Below are 25,225 nucleotides of genomic sequence, written 5' to 3' on the forward strand. Positions count from 1 at the left end.
TTTAACTGAACTGAATTGTAAAACACAGCTGGCCATGTGATCTCAGCTTGTGTGAGTGCACATTATTTTTCATTTGTCATAAGTATTACTCATTTCTTCAGGGGTAAGGGTTTTAATGTGGGAAAAATTACTGAGTGCACCTTTAATTAAAGACCGTCTAGTATCTAGAATTTGAAACATAGTGTTTGAGTAGCAATATTTGTAGTAGTATTGCAGTGGGTCTATGATTTTCAGAAACATTTCCTTTCCCTTGCTGCTTGTCACTCTGTCTTCCCATTAGTGTATTTTCTCATATAAATGCATTTAGATTAGTTTTGATCATATTTTTTTTATAGGATTAACTGTCCAATAGTATTAACTGTGGGCCCATTTTGCAGTGTCTTTTTCCTTTCTTTTTTGTAAATGATGATCTATCTTGTGTTTTGTAGACAACTGACAGCACACCACTGCGGTCCTTAGAAACAGTACAACCATTTTTCAGTATGTTGGATTGCGGTGTTCATTGTGTTTTCTCTGTATTTATTTATTAAAATTGTGTGAATTTAAACCATTTGAGGAAAAAATAAAAATGATGTGTGATGTGACATTCAATGACAACAGTGCAATAGTTTTATCAGTATAAAAAAAGCATAAATTAAATAACCACATTTATTAAAACAGAACACTGCTCTTACAAAGATACTGATATTCAGTCTTTGACAAGTTAATGCCCATAGCAAAACAAAATTAATCCAGGAGTCTTGAGTTCCACCATTACTACACCGCTGTCCTTTTTTAAGGATCCTTCGTTGCCAAGCTGAGAACACGACAACACAGGATGTGGAAATGACTTGATAAAATAGCTGACATTCATTCGGTCTCCAAGAAGAATGATACTTGACACAATGCATCTAAAACACAAAACCATGAACACAAAATATAAATTTAGAGACCAAAATCTCTCATTTTACTGTTGTATATATTTATATATATCACATGTACATATATTCTAATTTCTGATTCTTATAAAATGTCACACAACAAACAAAATCTATTAGTAGATGCAGCCAAACTATTACACAGTATCAAATTCTCTGTTTACACCTGGTATCAACATATTAAGGCTACTTGTGATAAGAAGGGAGCATCACAAAATGTTCTGGACTGCTGTTTAAACCTGTTTTTAGTTCCAACCACTTGTAATCAGATCACCCAAGACAGACATTAATACCAGATGAAAATGGGGCCAAGGACTGTAACCTTATATACTCTAGGAAAAGGGGAAATACCTGCAATTTTCTCCTCTCCACTAGCCGAATGTAGAGATTCCCATCTCTTTGGTGCCGTTTCCATTAACGTAAGATCGCTGGGTGTCAGTGACTGCAGGAGGTTCCTTCTCTGCACTAATCTGACCAGATTAATTTAGGATTCATTGCAAAATAATGCATGTGCCTAACACACAGAGAGAAGTAGCCTATCATATTGATGCCAACAGTGGTCATGATGAGGAATGAGATTTAAAGGATACTGTAGGCGGTAATAGCGATATGCATCTTGAAGCCACTCTAACATATCTGAGATGGAGGGACAGGTGGCTGATCTGGAGACACTACCAGCAATGTCAAGAGTGTCTGTGTTCTTCTCATAGAACTGGAAAACAGCAGACACCTGTTGACTGATGGCATCCCGCACCCTCTGAAGAGCATCCCTGGAAGACAAAATGAAATTAAGCATTGTTTTTATGTGCGTTAAAATGATAATCAAACAGGACTTACATTTTATCAGCTAGTTTTCCCAGAACTGCATCCACAGCCAGTGACAGTTTGTAGTGAAGGCGTTCTTGTAAACTAGGGAAATTGGCAAGAGGCGTGTTTGCAATCTGAACGTTTTTCAGTGCCTTCAACTGCACTGCAAGGTTTCCAAGGGAGCTCATGAGAGGTTTACATTCAGCTAGTTCACTGTCCCAAACGCTTTTTTTCTCTTTTAAGGTCTCAAAGCCTTTTTTGAGTTGTTGGTGCAATGATAATAAAACAGCACTGGACATTTTTAAAAATCCTTTTCAGTGACAGAACTCGAGAAAAAATGTGAACGACGTTGTTTTACAGAGGATTCATATAACTAACTAATATATTAAATATATCTATTTAAAGCTATAATATTAATCATACTCCGCGAATATTTAAATTTATCTGATAAACTACAAATCATGTCTGTGAGAGCGAATAAAATCGTCCTATTTCCATCGTACAAGTACATGTGATAACTGCGATGCGCTCCTTCCGGGAACACGTATCATCCACCAATCCGCTTGTTTCTTTCTTTAGCCGTGACAGTAAAACACTCAACCATTGGCCAGACTCTTCGTTTAAGAGAGGCGATATCTTATTGGTCAGAGCACGAAGCGGGTTTACAAAGCGACGGTCAAAGCTGCATGCTGATTGGCTTACTGACGTAGTAGCGTTAAATTTGAAAAGGCTCTGTTCAACTGCCGATGTTCGCTACAGTGAGAGACACAGTTTCGACATAGACCGGGTTTTAGAGTAAGAAAAATACATATTTTTTTTTTACTAGAAGTACTATTATATAAGCGCGTAATTGCTGTGGGGTTGAAGAAATGTATCGTCTTTGTTTTTCAGGTTCAGTATGGCACCAAGAAAACGCACCCAGAATGCTAAAAACAAGAAGAATCCTAAAACGACGAAACTGGAAGCTTTTCTGCTTGATTTTGACGATGAAGGTAAAATTTGTCGCTAGTATCTGAATACTAAGTAGCTATTTGTGTCCATATTTTGAAAGCTTTACTCTTTGTTTGTAGTTCATACCATTGTTGAACGACTGAAGGAGAAGACGAACAATCTTCTGAAAGATGCAGACAACCTTTACAAGACCGCTCTGATAAAGCTTCCTATGGCAGTGAGGAAAATAAACTGGATCGAGTACTGCAGTAAGGGGTTTCTTTTTGTTGTAACATTACAAGGTGTCATATGTGATCATATCTCAGTTGCACTGTTTTTGACAAATAGTCCATGTAACTTCTGTAAATATGGGGTGAAATAGCATAGGAATAAATATCGCACATACTTTGGTATTGTCTCACGGTTCTTATTTTAAACTTCAGATATAGAGAAGCCAAAGTCACCAGTGGATGATTCAAAGGTACTTGCATTAAACATGTTTGTATATGTTTTCCATGTTGTAAACTAATCAATATTGTTATATCAATCACTGTTGGTCTTGATTCAAAGTCGTCTCTTTCTGATCAGGTGAGGGAGGAAGCTGCTCAAGTGGAGCTCACTATTGCTGAGAATCATGTGATTCCCAAGTTTGCTTCCAAAGGTACATTTTGCATCCTCTGCCATCTTGTAAAACCTTACCTGTGTTTTCAAAGCTGATTTTCCCACTTTCATCTCATTTACAGAAGCCAAGAATGGTGCAAACTCAGGAGATGAAAACGTGGCACCCCTTAAGTCTACAGTCAAAAAGGTTTGTGGTAGTATGGTCTTTGAAATCTGCTTAGTGGGGCATTCAAATCGCGTTGAAGTTAATGTATTGACAAAGATGAGCACATGTGATTGCCATGTTGTCAATATATTGCAGTAGAAAAACTCTTGAGCCTTAAGAAATAAATATAAAAATGTGCATATAATGTTCAAATGTTTATATTCCATCTAAAATCTGGATTACCATTTTCAAACATCTAAGTAGGAAATTTTGAAGGCAGTGTAGTTCAAGTTTACATTGACTTCTACATTTATGCATTTGCTGGAAGCTTTTATCCAAAGCAACTTGCATTGCGTTTATGGAATACATTGTATCAGTTCATGTATTTTCCATACATAACCTTTATGTTGCTAGCGCCATATTCTACTGTTTGAGCTACAATTATTTGTTAAAGAAAATGGTTGGTAATACTAGTCTTTGAAGGGTCCTTGAGAAAATCTGGCCCGTTTATATGTGTACAGGAGCCTGAGTCCCTTTCTCTCCTTAATGTCTAATGTAGAAGAAAGCATCAAAGAAGGCACCTTCTACCTCCAAGAAGGCCAGAGCTCTTTCCATCAGCAAACAGAGCAACACCATCCAAAGGTAAAGAAAGTATACAATCAGCTAATATTAAACACACCGATTTTGTCCTAAAAGTGTTACCTCACAGAATCCCAAGGGTTTGTTCTGGGAGTCTGAATCCATATTTGCTTTTTGTACATAGGTCTACAAGAAAGCCTCTGATCACCCCTGCTAGAAGTTTACTTGAGTCTTCAATCATTGGCGCCACTCCGCTTATCACACCACGCTTTGACCCAAGGTAAATACTTACACATGACATTGTGGCATTGATTTGTGATTGCTTGAATATTCATGACTTTTTAATATATTTATTGACTTTCCCAAATTACATATTTACAAAAAAACAATTTCAGTGTGCAAGATCCCATTTCGGTACATCAAAATAGACCTGGAATTACATAGTCCACATCTATGAAATGTAAACACAATTTTTGCATCCCTAAAGTCCAGATCATTTAAAAATGTTTCCCAAGCTGTGTAAAAAAAAAAGATATGTTGGGAAATCGTGGCCTAATGGTTAGAGAGTCCGACTCGTAATCCAAAGGTTGCGGGTTCGAGTCTCGGGCCGGCAGGGATTGTAAGGGGGGGGGGTGAATGTCCAGCGCTCTCTCCACCCTCAATACCACGACTAAGGTGCCCTTGAGCAAGGCACCGAACCCCCAACTGCTCCCCGGGTGCCGCAGCATAAATTGATGCCCACTGCTCCGGGTGTGTGTTCACGGTGTGTGTATGTTCACTGCTGTGTGCACGTTGGATGGGTTAAATGCAGAGCACGAATTCTGAGTATGGGTCACCATACTTGGCCGTATGTCACTTCACTCACTTAAAAACTAGTCTGATTGATTACATTTTTCAAAGGGCTATTTGTGTAAAAAAAAAATTTTTTTTTTTTTTTTTTTCTCAGATTACCCAAGACTCCAGCACTGAGACTTCCACATCACAGGGAGAAGGTGTACAGCATGTCTGTTAACGGCTCACCTATTGTTGGCAGTGGAGAGGACATTGTCATTAGTGTCCCCCTTGGAAACGGAGAGGTGGGTGATTTGCTACTGCTACTAATGAAGTAAAACGCATTGTGTTTGTATGCATACATGACATGTTTTCTTTATCATTTCAGTGCATTCAGCTGCTGGCCAGTGAGATGGACTCTGTGGATCTGAGTCAGCTGGATGAGAAGGCCCTACGTAGTATCAGAAACCTGCAGGCATGTGTTGCTGTGTTAATTCTTAATGATACTTCTAGGAAAGCATGGCTTTTTTTTACTGAATTTTAAATTAAATTTACTTTAAATGTAAACAGTTTTTATAGTGATACCACCTTCTAAATTGGAAGAAATTAAAATGTTTTTTTGTTTTTCCCCCTAATGTAGAACCGTCTCACAACTCTGTGTGGAACAAAGTGAATGACCCGTCTCCAGTTTTGTACAGCACATTGCATTGTAATATCACTTCTAACTATCAGCCATTTTTACTCGTATTCTTTTCCCTTTCATTTCTGTATTATAACCATGTGGATTTTAACTTTTTTTTTTTTTTTTTTTTTTTTACTTTCATGCTTTCAACATGTGCTATAGTTTCATTCCCAGGAGCTTTTAAAAGGCAAATGTAAATAAGAGTAGTTGTGGTCATAATCTGTGTTGTACTACCCTTTGTAAATACTCTTAAAGACCCTGATTCCACATCCCTGCTGTCTCGTGCTTTTCCTTGTCCTATGTTTAATAGTGCTGGGTAGTAATTTATTACATGTCATCTGTATTACATAATCAGATTCCAAAAATACTGTACTTGTAATTAGAGTAAATTTAAAATGCTTATAATCAGATTATGGTTATTTTTTAATGGATTACATGATTATGTATTCTTATTCATACAGTGGCAGTAAATTATTCATAATTTATTGATTCTGGACGTCTGTACAAAAATTTGGGCGTGCCGTTGTTTTCATGTTTATAAATGTGTTTAATGCAGGGCTTCCCAAACGTTTTTGTCACCTCTTAAAATATTTGTTGAAATATCACAGAAGATAATATTTCAATAATTTAACAACATATTTGCATGTTTCCAGCTCTCTGATGTTGATTAATGGTCACACTAACATGCAGGTAAACAAATACAATATTTGTATTCTTAGTGTTCAAGTGTTTGCTTTTATTTTACATTTTACATTATCAACTCCCTATTCACTCTATCCACTCTATATGATGTTGACATCAAAACATGGAATATATTTTAATTTTTTTTTGCTTGTTTATATCACTATGGTAAGTTTAAAACATGTCTGATAAAATAATCTAAAAAATTGTCCGTTTACATAACCTAAAATGAGTAACCTAGATTGCGTTACTAACAGTTTTCATCATGGAATACAATTTTAAGTAATCTACCCAGCTCTAGTTGTTAATCTCTGATGATATTCCATTCAGATTCAAATATTTTTTTTGGTATGGAGTTAATCTCACGTTACATAAAAATTTAGAACATATACACAAACTAGGTTTAAATATAACATGGAATACAGTTTAGAATATGTTTAGCAACAGAAATTTTGTAATTTTTTAATGGTGTCTGCATATAGTGCAAGGTAATTCTCAAGTTGGATACCTGCCCCGCTGGACGCTTTTCATTGGCACGTTTAAATATATATACATGTGAGAATTATATTTTAGGAGAGGATTTGCTGATCTAATCTAAAGGATTTATTTAAATGAACAGTCTAGTCTAGAGATACAAACATCACCTGTTCTATAGTATTGCTTAAACTAGATTGCCCTCTGGTGGTTGCAGTATTGATGTGGTTACATTGATGGCTGGTGGACTGATATCAAACTTCAAATGAAAATGGCTCTATGCTTATGAAAAAAAAAAACACTGCCAGTCCTTCTGGCTGCTGTGCGAAGCCAGTTGGGGAGAACATGTACTGAATGGTTGTGAATAGCCTACTTACATTGAGTCACGACAAATGGGAAACCAATAGGCCTATGGTCTGTGAAATAAAGCTGAGTATGCGTTCTCTTAATATGCATGGCCGTGTTAGTTTCATTATTATTGAAATTTAACAGGATGATTTCATTTTTCGTAATTCTTTAATTATTTGGTTGTATTTATTTATGCATTCATTCATTTTTAGTCTATTGTATATTGCTCTCTCCTAAACACTCAAGCAAACTACGTTTTCTGTATAAATTATCAACACATATCCCTTATACATGTGTGTGTGTATATATATATAATATATATATATACTTATTTTTGGTGCAATCATTTAAAAAAATCCTCATATATTGTTTAATTTAATTATTATGATTTAATAATATCTGATTATTAATTTTAAAATTATATTTATATTTTATTTGAATATTTCTTGTTCCTGAATAGATGACGTCCGCTGGGCTGCCAGTGTTTGTATGTCACTAGAGGGCAGTGTGCACATATCCATACAACACCATTGTGCAGAGAATCGTCCAAGGACGAAGCAGAACAGCTGACTGCAGCTCCTTTCCAAAGATCTTGGTCCGGTTAGTCATTATTAGAGTTCAAGAGCTTTAAAAACTTTTTTGTAAAAAGTTATTTCAGTTGAAAAAGAAAGAGAAATAGGCCTTATGCACAGCGTACCTTCCTTTCTCTCTTTCTCTCTCTGCCTCCTGCAACACACAGCCCACAGTCTCCTCTCTTCCTCTGTCTCTGACCTTCAGGGTTGGGAAGAACCAGTAAAAATGCATCCAATTAGTGCTTGTTAATGCGTTGCCCTCATTACAGGAGAGAGCAGGATATGAGTTCAACATCAGCTCCATACTGAGTCCTGTTGCTGCTTAACAGCTTCTGGCAGGCTGCGTCTCCTCCAGCACATTCATTCACGACATATATGCTCTACATCCACTGTAGACAAACTCACTGTGCCATTAAAGATCAGTGCTGAAGAACTGTGGCTTTATGGGATTGAACAGATGCTGTACTCACTGAGGCGTTGAGTTCAGATCCCCTGTTAGCAAACGTACGCTAGCGCACCTGCTTCATGAATCACATTCACACCGCTGTTGTGCTTCAGCTATTCAGCTGGAAAATATTTTCCTCCCTAGACACATGACTTGATTTATAGAATAATACATGCTGATATAGTCCATTGGACAAATAGGCCCTGTCCCAAATAGCACACTGGGTATACATTCATAAGGTCAGAGTATTTACATCCTTGCTAAGTTGGCTAACTGTGTTATCCTTTTAGTCTGAGCTTCCATATTTTCCCCCCTAAACTAAATTTGTTTTTCATTACAAACAATCTTGTGCCACATCAGAGCCGTGTTTTCCACACATGCATCATCACCAAAAATCCAGAGGAGACGGGTGCCTAATTATGCAGTGGGATGGAGGAAATTGGCAAATTTGTGGGGAGATGGATTGCATTGGCACCGATCTCACCAGCCAAATGAATTCCTCTGTCTGCCCTGTCCCCCCTACGAGACCATCCGTCAAGCGGGTCCTCTAATCGATTTACTCACAGCGTCTCAGTCTGCCACAGTGGCACTTCCTTCTCACTTAGTGGAGCTAGAATACAGCCATACACGGAGGTGATGCGCTACTGAGTTTGTATGGTGTTGTAGGAGCATACGGTTGTTTTGGTTCATTGGAGGCATTTTGTTTTGTGTTGAATATAAACAATAAGTAACTGGCAATTGGTTGAAATTTTGCTTAATACTTAAGCTTCCACTGTAGGGATGTGTACAACATGTTTTCATGAGAGGTAGTCAAAATAATTCATTTCATGCTTTGAAAGGGATTGTTCACACAAAAATGAAAATCCGAGAACTTTCTGACCCTGCATAGACAGCAACACAACTGCCATGTTCAAGGCCCAGAAAGGTAAGAAAGACATCATTAAAATTGTCCATGTGACATCAGTCGCTCAACCTTAATTTTATGAAGCTACGAGAATACCTTTTGTGCGCAAAGAAAACAAAAATAATGTCTTTATTTGACAATTTCTTCTCTTCCGTGTCAGTCCCTGCTGTGCGTTCATGAGAGTACCACGATACATGTGTGTGATGCTGCTGAATCTTTAAAAAAAAGAATTCAGCATAGGCTACTGGAATGATTCAGCTTTGCCATCCCAGGAATAAACTGCATTTTAAAATATTATTAAAATAGAAAACTGTTATTTATGAATATTAATTGTATGAATATTTCACAATATCTATATCACAAAATCGAGTAATCAATAGCCTACTGAGTAATATTAATGAACAACATGTGCTTAGGGTTAGGGTTAGAATTAGGGTTTGATTTAGAGTTGTTGCATGTAATTATGCATAATTTACTGTTAATACTACATAAGTATATGTAACTTGGAAACTGTAAAATAAAGTGTTACCCAGACACTTTGTTTTTTTAAATAGTTAGCACAGTTGTTTATTAAACTGACAAAAGTGAGAAGTAAAATATGTAACATGATGTGATGAAAAATGGCTAAAATATCACTTTGAATATTTTCATTGTGCACCATTTCTATAATTGTAATTTTGCACAGTAGATTTTCTAAATCTGTTGAAATCAGTAAACAACTAGTGGTTGCTGGATCCATTCCAACCTTAGCTGTTCCATGGAGACAACCCAATGGTTTAATTATGTGGTGAAATGTCTTGCCCATTTGATGACCCCAGTAATTAGATAATAGAGCCTGACATTACCATAGATCAGAGGCTGATGATATTGCACCAGTCTGGGCACGTACCCTCTGCCAAATGGTCTGAGCCTTAATAGTGTTTTGATGGCCCACTTCTCTGTCACCACAAACCCGAGGTGGTGCAGAAACAAGGACATCTGCTGCCAGAAAGTCGTGCTCCTTTACAATTGACTTTGCAAATGAATGTAAAGGAGCCGTCAGCAGACTCTCAGGACATGTTTTGCCCTCTTGGCACGTCCAATATGTTGTTTTATCTGTCAGCAACACTGAATAAGCCACGGAACATCAAAGAGACAGAGGAAGGCCCTCAGAGGTTCTGATACAGTACAACAGAGCTCATGCTAATTCTTCTATGCCAGCCTCGGTCTCCAAGGACGTCCTATTATTTGAGAAATGTGAGCTGCGAGCAAGCGAATTAGCATTGGTTTTATTTTTTGTCTTATATTGTGCGTAGGTTTGGATGACAAACATCCTTACCTTGACACTGAGAATGAAATTAGCTTTAAAAAAAGTACTTGCAGTCTTTGAAAAAGCTAAGTCTCCTTAGGTTGGCAATTGTGCTTTGGTTCATAAGCCTGTTTCTCTAAAGTGCCTCAATAAAGTCTATCACCTTATTTGCGAAAGTAATATGGCCCAGTGCGATCCCAAATTACATATAAATGACACAGCAAATTGGAAAATTAGGAGAGGAGGGAAGGGTAATTTGCAAGCAAACAGGGTAAAACCAATTTATTAGGAGAGAAGGGAGAAAAATAGCCACAGCAACTGTCGTCCATAAAAACATCAGACTGTCATCAGACTCGCAGGTTTATCTCTGAAATCCTACTCGGGTCAAATATCTGAATATTTACCATTGAGAAGGATGCGGTTGAAATGAAGTAGAATGATTTTGTGATTAGTTTTGTCAAATAATTAGCATATAAAATGAGAAAGTCTTTTGAATGAAGTCTAAAGCATGAACTGTTTTCTACAGGTATTTCTGCTGATGTTCTGACTGCGTCTTGAACAGCTGAAGGAAAGGCCATTAGTGTTCACTCTGGCTGTGTTCTATCACTTCTATCACTCATTTGGCACTTGTCCTTCACCAGTCATGCTTCTAAAGCGAGGGTCACATCTCAGGTGCTTGTTTTGACCAATTTTTAGTTGCTTTGGTTTGGCAGCCTGAAACGCTCTAAAAAGAAATCAACGTGCTAATTTGTGCCAGCAGTAAGCACAGGTAACCACAGGTGTGCAGCTAAAAACGGCTTTTGCTTTGAGCTTTGATTGAAAGGTGGCATTGAAGGCAGGTCTTTATTCGCAATGCATTTCCGCTTGCTTTTTTCAACATGGCAACCCCACAAAGTCAAATGACTCCGATGTTATATATTCTCTGGGTATTATTACCTCTGTCAGAAACATAGACCATAGAGCTCCACAGCAGGACGCAGAAATTGAACAATATCCAACTATCTGTCTCGGCATCTGAATAAATATAGGCTGCTTCTGGAGTGTGTAAGTGTTTTTGGACTGACCTGTACTATGTAACACTGTCTTTTTCAGGACCTGAAGGTTCACAGAAGCGTGAAGGCTGAGCTGGCTGTTCTCCTCAAAAAGTAAGGTCAGCATTTCAGCTGAACGCAAAGCTGAACAATAAACAAACATCACAACAAAAAAACAGTATGACTATATCTGTTCTGTATGCATCTACTGTATGGCCATTTCTGGACTTTTAGATGAACTTTTAAACACACTTTTCTCACCGTGACTAATTTATTTAATTGTCTACCAATGCCCAATGCTGCTTTATTATTAATGTTTGAAACAGTTGTGCTGCTTATTTATTTTATTTTTTTATTAGTATTATTATTATTTTTTTTTTGGAACCCGTGATACATTTTTCAGGATTCTCTGATGAATAAATAGGTAAAAAGAACATAATTCAAAATAGAAATATTTTATAACAGTATACACTATCTTTCAAGAGTTTGAAAGAAATTAATACTTTCAATCAGCAAGGATGTTCTAAATTGATTTTTTTAAGTGATAGTAAAGATTTATTATTTTACAAAAGTTTCTATTTTGAAAAACATATAACAGGTTCCAAAATAATATTAAGCAGCAACACTGTTTCCAATACTGACAATAAATCAGCGTAAATATCATGGTATTACATAATTAAATAATCATAAATAAAAATAATAATGAATAATTTCATTTTGTTTCTAATAATATAAATCTTTATTATGTATATATAATATCTAATAAGACATTTTTATGTATAGTTTATGATGGATTTAAGAATTTTTCCACAAAGGCGTAATTTCTATCCCTTTACTCTAACCCTACACCTAAACCTACCCCTCACAGGAAACTTTCTGCTATTTCAGATTTTCAAAACACTTAATTATGTATGATTTATAAGCTGTTTTCCTCATGGGGACCGAAAAATGTCCCCACAAGGTGAAAATGTACTGGTATTACTATACTTGTGGCCAAGGGCGCCGTTAGATGGTGGTGGGGGGGGGGGGGGGGGTGTACGCAATTTCTACTTTTTCACTTGAAAAATAGCTAAAATGATGGCTGAATCCAACCATTAAAATGTACAAATGTATACATTTTATTGATAAATAGATAGATAGATAGATGAATATTACAAATAAAATTGTATAGTTATACTGTACAGGTACTGTATATTGTATAGTTATGAATTGGTCTATACCTTCTAAGGGGCCGTTCAAACAGAATGTGTGTTTTTGCATTATACTGCACTGCTTTTCTATCATTTTTCTATGTAATCCTGCACTAGATGGACGTCTTTAATGTTTCACTTATTTTACATGTCTTTTAAAGTGATTCACGCATGACACAGCATTCTAAAAATGAAAGTAGTTCGACTTTTTTTAAAAATGTTTTTCTTGACTTTGCTTTTTTTTTTTCATTCCACTGCCCAGTGTCTCACATTTTTAGCAAAAACTTTGTATCGTTAATATCTACTGTCATGACAGTCATCTGTGTCTTGGGCCATTGACACAGAATGTTTTTTGCATCAAAAATAGCAAGAATGGCTTTTAAAAAGGGAAGGTCTTGAGACACTTTAAAAAAAAAAAAAAAAAGTTTAACTTAATTTAACTTGAGAACCAAGTTTTTAGAACACTGTTGTGCAATTATACTTCAGCTCGTAACTTTATTAATAATTGCAACACAGGGTCGTTCACACAAATTGTATTTGCATTCCACTGCGCTGCTTTTCTATTATTTTTGTAAGGAAATGTGCTAGATACACATGATTGACAATTGCTCCCACTTTTTTAAACACAAAAATGTCTTATGTATCAATGAACCCTGACTCTGTATCATAGATTGCCGCTGTCATGATAGTCATTGTGTCTTTTTTAATATATTGTGAGCCATTCACAGTTTTTGCATTGAAAAACACAAGACGCAAGCAGTGGATGTGGCTGTTTCTTGGACTTTGGTTAAGTAAATAAAATTTAATTATTGACCATTCTATTTCCCATCCAGCCAGTAACTTTCTTAGTAATTGAAACACAATGCTTGATTTAAATTACAAGAACAAACTTTGCTGTTTTTCACGAAAAAGCAAAGTGAAAATCTGACTATTATTCTCTGTCACACCTCTTGAGTTAGCTATTTCTCTCTTCCTGCCAAGCGAATCTCTGTGCTCCATATATGGAGGCTTCACAAGTTGCAGACGGACGGCCAGTGTGAGTCCAGAGAGTTTGAGGTTCCTGGTCTGAGGTTTCTGACCATCAAATGGGCCCCGTGGGTTTCGCTAGAGAACAGGCTCCTCTCAAACCATCTGTCAGCCTGTTCCTGATACCGACACCAGGGAAACCGGTCCAATCAGTAAGCAAAGGGCAGCCATGTTGGATCACAGCCATTCTCAAGCTGGCCTTGTAGCAGCATATTGTACTACAGCACATTTTTTGGTTAATTTGTACAAATAATGGATCAATATGTTTTTCTGTCTCTCAGCAAGATATCTTATTCAAGACGGATGTTGAAGCAAAATTTTGATAAATATTTCCTTAAAGGTTCTTAAAAGTCTGTATGGGGGACATCTTGTTAAGTCGAATCTAACCGGAACAAAATGAAAGCTGATGCTATAGACAGAAAAGATAGCTGACATACTTTCTTTGTAAACAGTGGGAAAACAGATCATAAAGACTTTCAAGTATCAAAATGATGCCACACTTAATAATGGACATTTTTCTTTCTCAGAAAGTTCTTCGGATACTGTTCTGACAAAAGGCCCCCATATAAATCTGTAAAAATGTAATCGATACAGCATCAAGTTTAGCTTTTCCTACAGTTTGCCAAGTTTCTCTCACTCAAACTGGGAAGGACATTGGTAGTTCCCAGCATGCTTTGCATTGGGAGTAAATGTTGGTTATTTTTAAAAGTGCTTTATAAGTGTTTTTGAGCAAGATGAAAAAGAAGTTGACTTAATAGTGTTTAATGTCTAATATATTGGTAGTAGTTGGAGAACACGATCGAGGATGGTACGTTGTGTTATGTTATCTAAATATAACGCTTGAAATCTTAACTTTTTTGACCTGATTTTATTGAATCTTATTTTATTGACCGTCGATTCCTATTTTATTTCTCAATTTCACTGTAAAATCATGGCGTAATGAAGCACAAAGTCCTAGTAGCTAACAGTTATCACCGGTAGTGCTATTGTTCATGATGTTCATGTTTTTTTTTGGTGTGTTGCAGTAATTTGTGCATTCCCAACTAATTAGACAAACTTTGTGTTTCAGACTCATTGTCCACGATCGATTCACTTGCACTTTCTCCATGCAACGACGACTCCTCTTCCCAAGTGGTGCTATAGCGTCTCCACCACGCCCGCCAACACCATCACCATCAACCTCCAGCTGCACGACGACACCGCAGCGTGTGGTAGCAGGTATAATACAAATTTGATATATCATATATCATAATATGTACAAATAGGATATCACAGTGGGCTTCACATCAGCTGCACACCGATCCAAGACTTTCGCTCGCATTTCGGGACAGTTGATAAAATTGTAACTGGCTTAATCGGGTCATTGTTGCATGTCACAACATTTTATAATTTGCACGTCTTTTTAAGCCATTCGGTACTCACGCGCTCCAAGTTTCAAGTCTGAGCGCTCACAGTCACATCCATATTGAGTTATTTTACGTTTGTTGTTGAACTTAAGTGGCCAAATACACACAAAATTACGCAAAAATGACCGTCCTGGCGAGTATACAGGTTTTGTCTTAAGTAAATGTGAACAGTTGAAAAAACAACAAAAAAAAACTTATGTTTACACAAATGCAGAGGTCTGTGCGACGGACATGGGCGGATATATGGGAAAGTGTGGTGTGAATGCGTCATCTGTGTCAGTGTGTTATGATTGGCCCGGAGTAGCAGAGGTGGTCAGTAACGAAGTACCTTTACTTCGTTACTGTACTTAAGTACATTTTTCAAGTATCTGTACTTTACTGAAGTAGTTTTATTTTGAGTAACTTTTACTTTTACTTCACATTCCAAAGCATAAGATCGTACTTTTTCGTTACTCCTTAAAATATATCACGAGGTCCAAGATGCAGAAGCGGTGTCAGATTCATGAACAAACTGATTATTTTTAATGAACCTGTTAAATCGGTTCGCAAATCGAAACAAACGATTCATTCACGAATTGGAATGATGCTACTGCAGCTGTTCTCGAGTCGACATTTCACTGATTCAAAGGATCCGTTTAGAGCGAGTCTCCAGTGAACTGAACTCACAAGTAAACACTGGAGATCTTGTGAGCGCCCGCGCGCGCAACTGATCTGCTAAAAGTAAGTTACTAATGTCGAATTTTAGGATTAATTATTGTAACTGAAAATCATATTTAGGTCAAATCTGCTGTAAAGGGTGATCTATTTAAGCCCACTGGAATGCTTGAATGCAAACAGATCAATGACAGTATCTCTATGTTTTAGGTAAAAAAATTAAACATTAAAATAACACAGATTAAATAAAATAATTGATGCACGTTCATATTCCCCGCTGCTGTAACATTAACAGTTTTATTAAAATGCTACGCATCTAGCCCTATGTTTTATATTGTTATCAACAGTATAAATTTTTATATTGTTTAGCTCAACTAGCCGAGTAGACAGATATGAATGTTTATTCATAACCATACTGAAAATAAGTAAATATTGTTAGCTGATGCTAACTGTCTAGCTAGCAAGCTTGCTGGTGCCAAGTTGAGGAAATTTTTAGATATAAAGTCCAAATATTTTTATTCAACCACCTAGATTACATCTGAGGGAACAGAACATGGCAACTACAGTAATTATCAAAGTGGGAAGCGATGCCCTCTGGGGGCATTTGGCCAGGGGTGTTTTTACACCACAGACAAGGTTTGAGAAGAAAAAAAAATCATTATGAAAATATAATTATATTTTCCTTTAAATATTCTTCCTAACTTCAGCCTAATTCTCGTGTCATATGTGACATTCTGCAAAACAACAAGCTTTAAAACATTTTTTTTCTTACTGGTGAAAATTAGATGGTCAGATCTGTTTTCTCTCAGGTTCATTACAATGTAAGCTTCACAGTGAACATTACTACATCACTCTCGTCAACATAGGCCATATCAACAACAAAATATATATATTGACTCCATATAGTGGTTATTTTGGGAAAATCCCAGGTATTTTGAGCAGTAGGATGATAAAAATATGCGTTAATATAAAATTAAATCAAGTAGCCTATATAAAATTGCAAAATAAATCTATCTATCAGTACTTTTTTACTTAAGTACATAAAAAATTTAGTACTTTTGTACTTTCACTTGAGTAAAATTGAAAAAGCAGTACTTTTACTTTTACTGGAGTAATATTTTATAATACGTATCTGTACTTTTACTCAAGTACTTGATTTGTGTACTTCGTCCACCACTGCGGAGTAGAGTCTTACGTCAGTGTGTTCTGAACTCGTACGTGCTCATACCGGTAATTTTCCTTCTGCGTTCACACACAGAAGAATTCCGGCAATTTACTGGTAATGTTACAACTTCTCATACTGGTAAATTGCCGGAACGAATTTACTGGTATTTTTGAAAAGGTCCTGTTCACACATGATCTCTTTATGGCAATTTACCGGTAATTTTCCGGAAAAGTCTGTATGTGGGAAAGGGCTTATAAAGTTACAATTCTGAGAAAGAAACTCAGAATTGCGAGATATAAAGTCTGAATTGCGAGATATGAAGTCAGAATTCTGACTTTTTTTCTCACAATTGTGCGATATAAACTAACAATTCTGACTTTTTTTCTCACAATTGTGCGATATAAACTAACAATTCTGACTTTTTTTTCTCACAATTGTGCAATATAAACTAACAATTCTGACTTTTTTTCTCAGAATTGTGCAATATAAACTAACAATTCTGACTTTTTTTCTCAGAATTGCGAGATATAAAGTCAGAATTGCGCTATATAAACTAACAATTCTGACTTTTTTTCTCACAATTGTGCGATATAAACGAACAATTGTGACTTTTTTTCTCACAATTGTGCGATATAAACGAACAATTCTGACTTTTTTTCTCAGAATTGCGAGGTATAAAGTCACAATTGCGAGTTAAGTCAGAATTGTGAGTTTATATAGCGCAATTCTGATTTTATATCTCGCAATTGACTTTATAATTCGCAATTCTGAGAAAAAGTCAGAATTGTGAGTTTATATAGCGCAATTCTGATTTCATATCTCGCAATTCTGATTTTATAACTCGCAATTGCGAGTTTATATCTCACAATTCTGTGAAAAAAAGTCAGAATTGTGAGATAAAAAGTCACAATAACCTTTTTTTTTTTTTTTATTCAGTGGCGGAAACGGGCTTCCATACTATTGTCATTGCTGTGTGTTCACTGCTATAAAGCAGGAGTTTCTTTAGTGCCGAAGCCTTCCATTTCATGAACATGGAAGGGTGTACCAGGTCTATTGCCTCAAATTTCCCTTTGTGTTCCCTCTTCAATCTGTGATGGCCTTATCTTGCTCGGCTATCTATGATCAAAGAAATAAACTGGCTTTACCGCGGCTACACCACAGACATCAGTCAGCTTTGCCTGCAAGTCACTTTTATTGCAAACACATATCAGAGCATCCACACTCCTTACATTCTAACCAGACATACTGGAAGATAACACTTCAACACTTACTTGGTTTTACAGTAACCAGGGAAACCGGTAGGCATTAGTGGAAGATGTTGGACGAAAAATGAATAATTTAAATTAGAGGTGATGATAAATTAACGATTGTGCAATGAAAAATTCAGCACTGATTTGACAAAGATTACGATGCATATGTATTATCCTTGCCACGTATTTGTGATGTTTGAGGGCATTGTTAAAGTCTTACACACCAAGACAAAGCATCAAACAATATATGTGAGCACACAGAGGGATGTTAAAAAAATTGCCCCATTTAAATCAGTCTTGACAGAACGGCTGCCAAGGTAATGTTGCCATTTTTTGCTGTAGCCTACTACTGCTGGGGTTTTAAAGATAGGGCTGGTTTGGCCAGGCATCTCAAAATTAAGCAACCTGAAAACGACCTAAACAGCCTTCTCGTTATAAATATTAAATCGTGTAGTGAGAGATGCACGAATCTCGCCGTTCTGACATGAGTATGGAGACTTGGAATTAGAAATCTTGGCAAATTGGGGTGACGTGAGGTGACTTTGTTTATTTTGGCAAGGATGCAGTTCTCAGAAAGATAAATAAATTAGGATGAGGCATGGATCTGGATTGCGGGGACCAGCTTCACGCCTCAGCACGTGTTTTCTGGGATGGTGTGATGGATGGGGTGCTGCATGGCGAGGAGCTCTTTGTGTGCCTGACATGCGGCGAGCAAATTAAGAACGCCGACATATGAGGATGAAGGTCACCGCTATCTTTGAGCGAAGTGCTCAATCTTACGTGTGAAAGTGAAAATTCTTCTGCCAGAGCACATGATGAAGAGAAATTATGAAAACTTAGCCTGTTGTGAGGCTCGCCTGTTGAGTGCAAGATGTTTTGATCAGTTTTTTTCAGTCTTTGTTTGAAAACATACATAAGCATTCATGCTGGATTTGTTATAAGTATTTATACTAAGGACTTTTTTTTTTTTTTTTTTTTTTTTACATATGCATTTATTTGTGCATTATTATCCAATCAGATTCTCCCTATATGTCCCTTCTCCTACCTGCATATGAAGTGTAGCCTACAAGGGGGAACTGTGCTCCCTGCTGAGTAAAACAGCTAAAACCAGCCTAAGCTGTTTGGTTTAGCTGGTCAGAAGGCTGGTTTTAGAGGGGTTTTTACCACTTCTTTAGCTGGTCAGGCTGCGAGACCAGCTGGAACAACCAGCTAAAACCAGCTTGACCGGCCTAGCCAGGTTTGGAGACCAGGTAAAACCAGCTACTTCTAGCTTAAACCAGCTAAGACCAGCCAACCAGCTTAGGCTGGTTTTAGTTGTTTGTTTTTTAATTAAAAAAAATGGCCTTAATTTTTAAAGTAGCATTTTTAAAATATGTTCTGTAATATTGAAAAAAAAAAAAAAAAAGTTTAATGAACTGTCGAATGAATGCTTTTCCATAACTTTCTTTGCAGTTTATTTTCATAAAACGTTTCCCCATTTTCTAGGGTAAATATTCAACTAAAGTGTAATTAAAAATTTTTAAATATAAACAAATTTACAAAATTAATTAAATTTTTTTAAATATAATTTTACCTCATTTATTACATTATAAAGTCCTTTTATCCTCGTGGCCCAGTAAAATTATTTTGTACTGCGGTAAAATCCTATTGATTAATCGTTTTCCCATAAGGGAGATTAATGTATAACAACATAACAGTTTAGGAAATATTCTCCCGACATATTTTAACAATGAAGTCTTGTGTTGCGTAGTTTTTCGGAGGTTTGAATCAGAATCAGCGATACCCATTTGCAAGTGAATCATTTGTTTGTTTGTTTTCAGTTAAAGCTGCAGTCCGTAAGTTTTGCCTCTTTGTCGCCATCTCTGTTTGAAAACCTGGAATTGTAGCTTTTTGTGGAATTATCTTCCTTGCGTCGGGTTGTGAGTCTGCACGGTTCAATGCCCGGATGAATCTAATGTTTTGAAGAGTATGTGTGGCAGTCAGTCACCGCACCGGTGTGGATATTTACTGTACTTCGCAATCACAGATTTTAGCCTACGTCTTGGAATATATGACCCAAATTAGAATTTTCACCATATATTGCCATCTGAACAAGTAACAAATCTGCCACGTTTATTCTGACCAACTGAGGAAAAAAGCATTACCATAAATCTCGCTACCAATGGTGATTAAATCTAAAGATATGTTAGCTCATATCACATTAAACCGTGCAAATTATTATTACTGTTATACTTTATTCTCAAATTATTAATGTTAACAACATCAGCGTTGCGTGACTATGAGTATAGTGTGTATTAGCATGTAGATTTAAATTTCTGTACAGTCTAATCTAATTGTCATGCCATTCCATTTTCATATTAAGAAATTCTTTTAACCCAAAAAGCAATATGCTCCCTTCGAATTGTTTAAAAAAAAAAAATACAAATTTTGTGTAATCCCAGGCTATCTGTAATTAGAAGCATATTTAAAACTGGAATATAATTTAATTTCATTCACATGTGTTTCATAAACTTACAATCCGCCATCAAAATGAAACATTTAATTATTCTAGCTGCTATGAGAAAAGGCTATAAATGATGCGTCACCTGCAGGATCATCGCATGCGATAGCCTAGTAGCCGGGACAACTACTTTACATTTACAGACGTGACGTATTGATGCAGTGCCATGATTGAAGTTTCCGCGAAAACCTACCCGTACCACTCAAAGTAGAAAACATTATTATAAGCTAACCTTTGTGAATCGGGTTAAAGTAAGGCGATAGTTTTGAACACTGGCTGGTTATGTACTTGCTCAAATATTGATTGCGGATAATTTTTAACCAAAAAAAAGTTACGGACTGCAGCTTTAAATATCCATATGTGCCTGCGAAACAATCTGAATCGGTTCGCAATTCAGTCTGAATGCAGACAATTAATTTAATAGTTTGGCACGCGTTCTCTCTCTCAGTAAACAGAGTACATCCACATCGCTGAACGAAGTGGATATTTATCTACAATCCATCGAAATCAAACCTAAAAATTCATCCTGTTTTTTTCCAGCAATGAAGATGGCATGTGAAGCTTGTGAACAACTCCGTACTACAGGTAAAGACACATAGAATATTCAATACACTATACATGGAAAAAAGTACAATGTTTAGGGTGGCCCAGCACTGAAAATATTACTTCATTTTGTCAGACTTGCTACTTCAAGTAGTTAAAGTACAGACTGTAAAATGAACCATTGAACTTTATTGTTTTGGAGTTTCTTGGAAGCTTTCTTGGGACATAAACACATTTGCATAGTCAGCAGTTCAGCCTCATTAGAAGACTTCCCAGTGTTCATAAGTGTGTTTATCATTTAACCTAGACTAATATTTGCTTGCATGGCAAACTGAATGCTTACAGTTGTGTGATTGTTTGTTTGTTATTTCACATTGAAGCCACAGTAAGTCAATGATGGCGCATGAGGCACTGGGCCCAACTGGAAATCCATCTGTCAATGCTGTGAAAAATGTGTACCCTGTCAATGTATACATTTCCATATATGTGTTTTGGTTGCTTAAGCAGCTGTCTATTGCACACATCTTGGCACCTGTGGTGTCAGGCCTCTCTCTCAGCGCCAACCCTCAGGACGTAATAATAATAAGTGAGATAAAGAAAGCAGATGAAGGAATGGGGGCATATCATTCCTTTAGAGGAGAAACCTCCAAGGCGTCAGCAGAAAAAGGTGCTTGCTTTGTTTCTTTCGGCTATTCAGCGCTTTTTGAGCAGATGTTCTGTTCTCATATCAGTGTATGTGGATTTCCTTCCCCCGATGAGGCTGAACTGTAGTCACAGGTATGTGGGCAGTCTTTGCTGATGGTGTGTTTACTCTGGATGACTGGCCTCGGTCTTGCCGAGTGGAGTGGTGTGGGTGGAGTTTGAACTGGGCTTTCATTAGTGCTGAAGAGGGTCCAAATTAGATAAACATACAAACACTTACCAACTGCTGAGAGAGTTATAATGTATCTCAGTCTCTTTTTTCTGTTTCTAATTCCATCTCTGTTTTTTGTGTTGCTTCTTTCTTATAATGTTATCTTAGAGGCTAGTGAAGGGCTTGAAACTATAGTCATTTTTGTGACCATCAGCAATGACAGGGCTAAAGGGCACCTTTTATGATCGTGGCACTCTACATTTTAATTTAATAAGCTGTATTCAGAAATGAATATTTTTTTTAAATTTCTTTAGTTGTTGTTTTATTATAAAGATCATTATTTTTGCTGGTTTTCATGTTTTATGGGGACATTCTACAAACATAATGGTTAAAATACTGTACAGTACTGTATTTTCTGTCCCCTACTCTACTACACCTACCCCTCACACCAAACTTTCTGCATTTTTGGATTTTCAAAAATTATTTAGCTTATAATTTTATAAGCTTATATTTATAAGCTGAATTTCAGCATCATTACTCCAGTCTTCAGTGGCACGTGATCCTTCAGAAATCATTCTAATATACTGATTTCCTGCTCAAGAAAAATGAAAAATTTCAAAGAGTTGTTGCAGCATTTATTTGAAATATAAATATTTTATAACATAAGTTTTATAATTTATAATGTCTTTACTGTCACATTTTATCAATTTAATGTGCCCTTGATAAATAAAAGTACTCATTTATAAAAAAAAAAAACACAAACAAAAACAAAAAAACTTATTGATACCAAACTTTTGAACAATAGTATATAATGATAATAGAAAAAAATAGCATTTTCCCCCATGTATTTTGCCAATTTTTTTTCACCATTGCATAAATTAAATAGATAAAATGTGCTTTCTACTGCTTTGTCTCGCTTTTCAAAGAAAAATCAATTATAAAACTACAATTTAAAAATATTTATTTACATGTAGCCCTGAACATTTTTCAACATTCTAGCAGACATTATACCAACAAAGCACAATTAAATTTAAGTTAATCTGTTAGTAAAATATTTTTTTGACCATTTTTTTAGACCCCCTTCTTGAATCAGGCATGTGATTCTAAAGACAAAAAAGAAGGAAAACTGGAGACTTTGAGCAGCAAATCAGCATATTGATTTCTGAAAGGTCCTGTGATGACTGGATGATGCTGAAAATTCAGCTTTGATCGCAGCAATCATCTACATTATACTATATATTCACATACAAAATTATTTTCCACATTATTTTCCACATACTGTACATTATTGTTGCTCCTCTATGCCCCGCCTTTCTGAAACATGTCGATTTTTATACTGTCTTTTTTAGGCGTTGTGTTGCATCGTGCCGCGTAAACATTACCATGTCTGCATTTGTGATCGGAGAAACGACAAACAAGCACTACTCTACACAGCTCAAAACTCGCGTTTGAATAGTCAGTAGCAGAAACGTACTTACAGGCTGTGAGTCAGAAGCGCCAGACTGTCCTTGCAAAGTTGGAATTGCCCCACTTTATAGAAACAGCATTTATGCAAGCCAGCATTGTAGGCTACACTTCCAGGTTCAGGAAATAGTCCTCTGTAAAATGCGCTGCACACACTCTAATATTTGTGTTTAACTGCTCAGGAACAGTGTTGTAAATACAACTTAACCACTGATTTCTAGTTGTGTCCTCTTTTGGAAGCCCAAACATAGTACTTTCGCTTTCCAAATTAAACACAGCGTCTCCAGGACATGGCGCCAGCAGCAGCAACAATACTACAGCCAGAATAATAGTTCTGCCTTCTTTTTTTGCATATACGTTTGTGCGGTGTTATGCAAATATTTCCACACCGTGACGTAGACATGTGGGGGCGTGTTTGAATGAGCCGTTTTAGAATATCTCTTTGGTTTTGAGGCTTTAGTCTTTGCAACTTCAGGGATCTATGCACAAACAGCTTGTAACACTCCAAAGAGAAAGGAAAACTTGAAATCACATCATATGACCCCTTTAAGAAAAGTTTTATGCCATTTATTGGTAGATGCACTATCAAAGACCCATTTGAAAAGTGACTAATATCGGCCTAATATCGACTTAACTGTAGCTTTCCCCAGGTATCAGACCTTTTTCCTTTCGTTTGAAACTTTCTGATTAGATTTTGTATGAGCCGTTTGTCTTTCAGATAGCCGTTTGTCATCCTCTCAGTCTTTCTCTACCCCACCCTATAGCATTATTTAGATTTTTCTCAGGGTCCCTTTTGGCCCCAACTCCTCCTCCTAATGGTTTTTCTCTCATCTTCCCACTCTTCTTGGTCTAATGATGCCGACTAAATGCTTACTCTTCTCTTTCTCTCTCTTCTTCTCTATCCTTCCCCCTCTCACCCTGCCGGACCCCCCAAGGTTAAACAAGCTCCTTTAATTGCCCGTCATCAATTAAATGTTGACTCATGAGCTCCGGGGTGTGCAGGATAGATCTAGTTATTGTGTTGAAGACCCCTCCTTGGACCCTGTTATAGCGTTTCTCTTTCAGAGTTTTGCTTAAACAGATCCTACCGGTTGTTGGAGGAGGGTTTGTGGTGGGATCTCGCCCCAGGGAAGGGATCTTAATGTGTTTTTAATGAGAGCATTCTGCAAAGTGACACTGCGTAAATGGCTGATATGATGTGTGTTTATGTGTAGAAGGCTTGCTTTTTCCCAGGTGTTTATCCTCGGCGCCTTCTCCGTTCCGTCCTCCTTTGTGATTCAGTAATGACCACTTCAAACAAAAGCCTCTGTGTTATTTGCCTATTAATGGCTGCTGTATGTTTAATATCTCTCGGCTCAGCTCCGCTTTAGAGGTGCATAATAAGAGAGAGTTATTTTAATAAGATGACAGCGATTAATATTCTCATTTCTCCAATGTGAGGAAGAGAGGGGCGATGCACGGCCTCCGGTGCAGCATATATTACAGTCTGTACGCTCCATCTAATATTAATACGATTTGGTTGGATATTTTAATATGTCTTGGGCTAAACCGATGGATGGCATGGAAAAGATAGATGGCTGACAAAAGAAAATTTTGCTGCTTCATTATTGAGGCAGTCAATTGAAAGTAATGGAGTTGGCGGGCATGAAAGAGTGTCTGAAATATGAACCGAGAGACTCTTTAGCCCCTCATCATGGACCGCATGCCTCTTGCACACTTCAGCGGATCAGTCAGCCGTGTGCACGGTGCATTTAGATCACCAGTCTGCCGCCACCTCAAATGCTGGGAGTTTTAAAAATTGAGACTTAAATTTGGCTATAAACTTGTGCCTGTCTCTATATAATTGTTTGCAGATTTCAAAATTAATATGCATCTTTCATAAAGTACATTATAATGTTGTGATGCCTAAATTCACTTGTATATATGTATATGTGTGTATGTGTGTGTGTGTGTGTGTTTATGCATGTGTGTGTGTATCA

General features: G+C 36.7%; 2 protein-coding genes and 1 long non-coding RNA gene across 3 annotated transcripts in view; 2 read left to right on the plus strand and 1 right to left on the minus strand.

Moving 5' to 3' along the window:
• Positions 1-25,225, plus strand: part of LOC306847517 — a 779,007-nt gene that overhangs the window by 316,412 nt on the left and 437,370 nt on the right. The window lies entirely within an intron of this gene.
• Positions 493-2,891, minus strand: LOC306847040 (AFG2-interacting ribosome maturation factor-like). The gene is made up of 4 exons (XM_079380779.1): positions 1,755-2,891; positions 1,508-1,687; positions 1,269-1,387; positions 493-890 (listed from the first exon to the last, which is right to left on the minus strand). Exons 1-4 carry the CDS (start codon positions 2,021-2,023, stop codon positions 850-852), a joined length of 609 nt encoding a protein of 202 aa, XP_079236905.1. The 5' UTR covers positions 2,024-2,891; the 3' UTR covers positions 493-849.
• LOC306847039 (borealin-like) lies at positions 2,437-6,169 on the plus strand. Its single transcript, XM_079380778.1, has 11 exons — positions 2,437-2,519; positions 2,616-2,716; positions 2,795-2,923; positions 3,098-3,135; positions 3,243-3,315; positions 3,398-3,462; positions 3,980-4,062; positions 4,184-4,279; positions 4,946-5,075; positions 5,159-5,245; positions 5,411-6,169. Exons 2-11 carry the CDS (start codon positions 2,623-2,625, stop codon positions 5,441-5,443), a joined length of 828 nt encoding a protein of 275 aa, XP_079236904.1. The 5' UTR covers positions 2,437-2,519; positions 2,616-2,622; the 3' UTR covers positions 5,444-6,169.

The sequence above is a fragment of the Barbus barbus genome (assembly GCF_936440315.1).
Source record: "Barbus barbus genome assembly, chromosome: 27".
Taxonomy (NCBI): domain Eukaryota; kingdom Metazoa; phylum Chordata; class Actinopteri; order Cypriniformes; family Cyprinidae; genus Barbus; species Barbus barbus.